This window comes from Nomascus leucogenys, chromosome 3, assembly GCF_006542625.1.
Source record: "Nomascus leucogenys isolate Asia chromosome 3, Asia_NLE_v1, whole genome shotgun sequence".
In the NCBI taxonomy this organism is placed as follows: Eukaryota; Metazoa; Chordata; class Mammalia; order Primates; family Hylobatidae; genus Nomascus; species Nomascus leucogenys.
This window is the reverse complement of record NC_044383.1, coordinates 153,218,130-153,220,206: the sequence shown is the minus strand read 5'-3', so window position 1 is coordinate 153,220,206 and position 2,077 is coordinate 153,218,130. Positions and strand designations below refer to the sequence as shown.

Here is a 2,077-nt window from a genome sequence, read left to right as displayed (position 1 = left end):
TGCTGGCTTCCCCCAGGACTCCGCCCCACTGGCCTCTCAATTATACCTCTTCACCTGAGCCTCTCTTATAGCGTGGTTGAGTCACACATGAGAGGGTTTTGTCTGCTGGGAGGGGCTCTTCTTACGGGAGAATGGGGGCACGAGGTGTGTGGTGTGGCTCTCAGGGATGTGTCTGGACTCTATCACGTCTGAGTGTCCCCAGGGCCAGAGTGCTGGGGGCAGGAGCCTGTGGTTTATCAAGCACCTTCTGCCAGCTGAGGCCGTGACTTTTTGTCCCTCCCTGGAGAAGGCTTCAAGGTCAGCCTCTTCTTCCTTTGGTTCCGAGCTTGCCGTGTCTCCTCCTCATTCCCCACGTCTACATGAAAGGGCAGTGTTCACAGGTGGGTTGGTCTGAGATTGAAATCGCAAGGCCGGGATTTTCTGTCTGGGCAGCCCCCTCGAGTCAGCCTCAGAGGAGCCCAGACCTCCTGGATGGCTTTCGGCGAGCCTCCCCGTGGGCACAGCACTCGCCACCGGACGCTGTATGGACTCAGCTTCCACACTGAGACGGATACGGCCTGGTCCTTGCACTACCAGGGGCAAGGAGGAACGCTATGCCTGGTGGGGGTGAGCACCCCATCTCATGACAAAGCAGTTCTCCAGGGTCTGCCCCACTTTTCTGTAAACCTGGGGGTCCAGCCCAGTGCATTGGCTGGAAGGAGAGGAGACGCCTCCTATCCCAGCTCACGGTGCTCTGCCGACCCCATGGCCCGCCCCAACCCTGGTGCTCTGGGGGGCCCCAATGCCATAGATGCACTTCATGGGGAGCAAATGGGGCTGTTCCCGAGGACCAAGACGGGCAGAGACCCTGAAGATGTCCATGGATTGACCCCTGCGCTCTGTGGGCCCTGCCTGGCTGGCTTCCCCTCCTCACACTCTCCACAGTTCTCATGCAATGCAGCGCCTCTAAAAATGCTGTCCTGAAAATGTGCGCTTTGGGGAAGAACAGCTTCCTCCTCTCCAACCAAGTTTGGGTCCCTTCTACCCTTCAGTGGCTGTAGGCAGTCGCTGAGGGCCCTGGATGCAGTGGGCCGGGGCAGGGAGGGGCGCTGTGGGCTCCGGTTGCTCAGGGCTCCGGGCAGACACACGCCTGGTGTGTTTGGAAATGCACCTGGGTGTGTGCTGACCTCTGTGTGGAGGAACCACGGATCTGTTCATCCCCCACTGGCTGCACCCCTGGGAGGCTGCAGCGTGCACTATTCCACCCCTACACTGCAGTTATTCTTGTATCTGCCTTGTCACTGGCCTTGCTGCCCATGACTCCCTCAGGTCAGCCCACGTCTCTGTCAAACTTTCATCCTCCACAATTGTGTGCAGCCTGTAAATGCTTAAAAAGTATTGCAGAACAGGTGAGTCACATTACAGAAAGGAAGCAACCTGGAAAAGCACAGACATTCCTTCCCCTTCTGCACCGTTAGAGTAAGGGAGGGGCATGAGGGGGTGGGACCTGCACAAGGTGCAGCTGATGGAGATCGAGTCTTTGGGAAAAGCCCTGGCTCTGAAATGGCAAAGACCACATGCCTGGGAAAAAGACAAACGTGTCTTATCCAGAGACGGCCGCCCTGCCCCAAAGGCTGTCACGCTGCCGTTCAGTTATCTATTCTGCAGCGATAGAACTGGCTTGACCTAAAAATTCAGTGACGGAAAAATGTCATCTAATGCTGCTTAGTGCAGTCAGCCGTCAGCGGATGAGGGCAGAAGGCCACTGGTCTTTGACAGAACATGCGGACGGCAAAATAACAAAACAGGGTTCAGGCTGCACTGTCAGCAGCAGAGACAAATAATTCTTCCAAAATAAACAAGCGAGCTCCCAGCAGAGGCCTGTGAAGTCTCCCGTTCTGCCCAAACCACACACATGTGGCCCGCAGAGGAGCCTGCAGAGGCCCACGGGGCACTCAAGTGGCCGAGTGTGAGACCCAGGCCACCGGCTGTCCTCCCTGTCAGAACAGAAGACTCATGGAAAAGACCAGGAGGACACAGCGAGGCGAACTGAATGCCACTGGCATTTCCTGGATCTTTTGTGCCACAGTCTAAGCAT

General features: G+C 56.9%; 1 protein-coding gene across 1 annotated transcript; it reads left to right on the top strand.

The window, feature by feature from the left end:
- The first annotated feature begins 214 nt into the window (after positions 1 to 214).
- Positions 215 to 963, top strand: LOC100590953 (putative uncharacterized protein FLJ45177). Its single transcript, XM_003281826.3, has one exon. It carries the CDS (start codon positions 472 to 474, stop codon positions 961 to 963), a length of 492 nt encoding a protein of 163 aa, XP_003281874.2. The 5' UTR covers positions 215 to 471.
- The last annotated feature ends 1,114 nt before the right edge of the window (positions 964 to 2,077 follow it).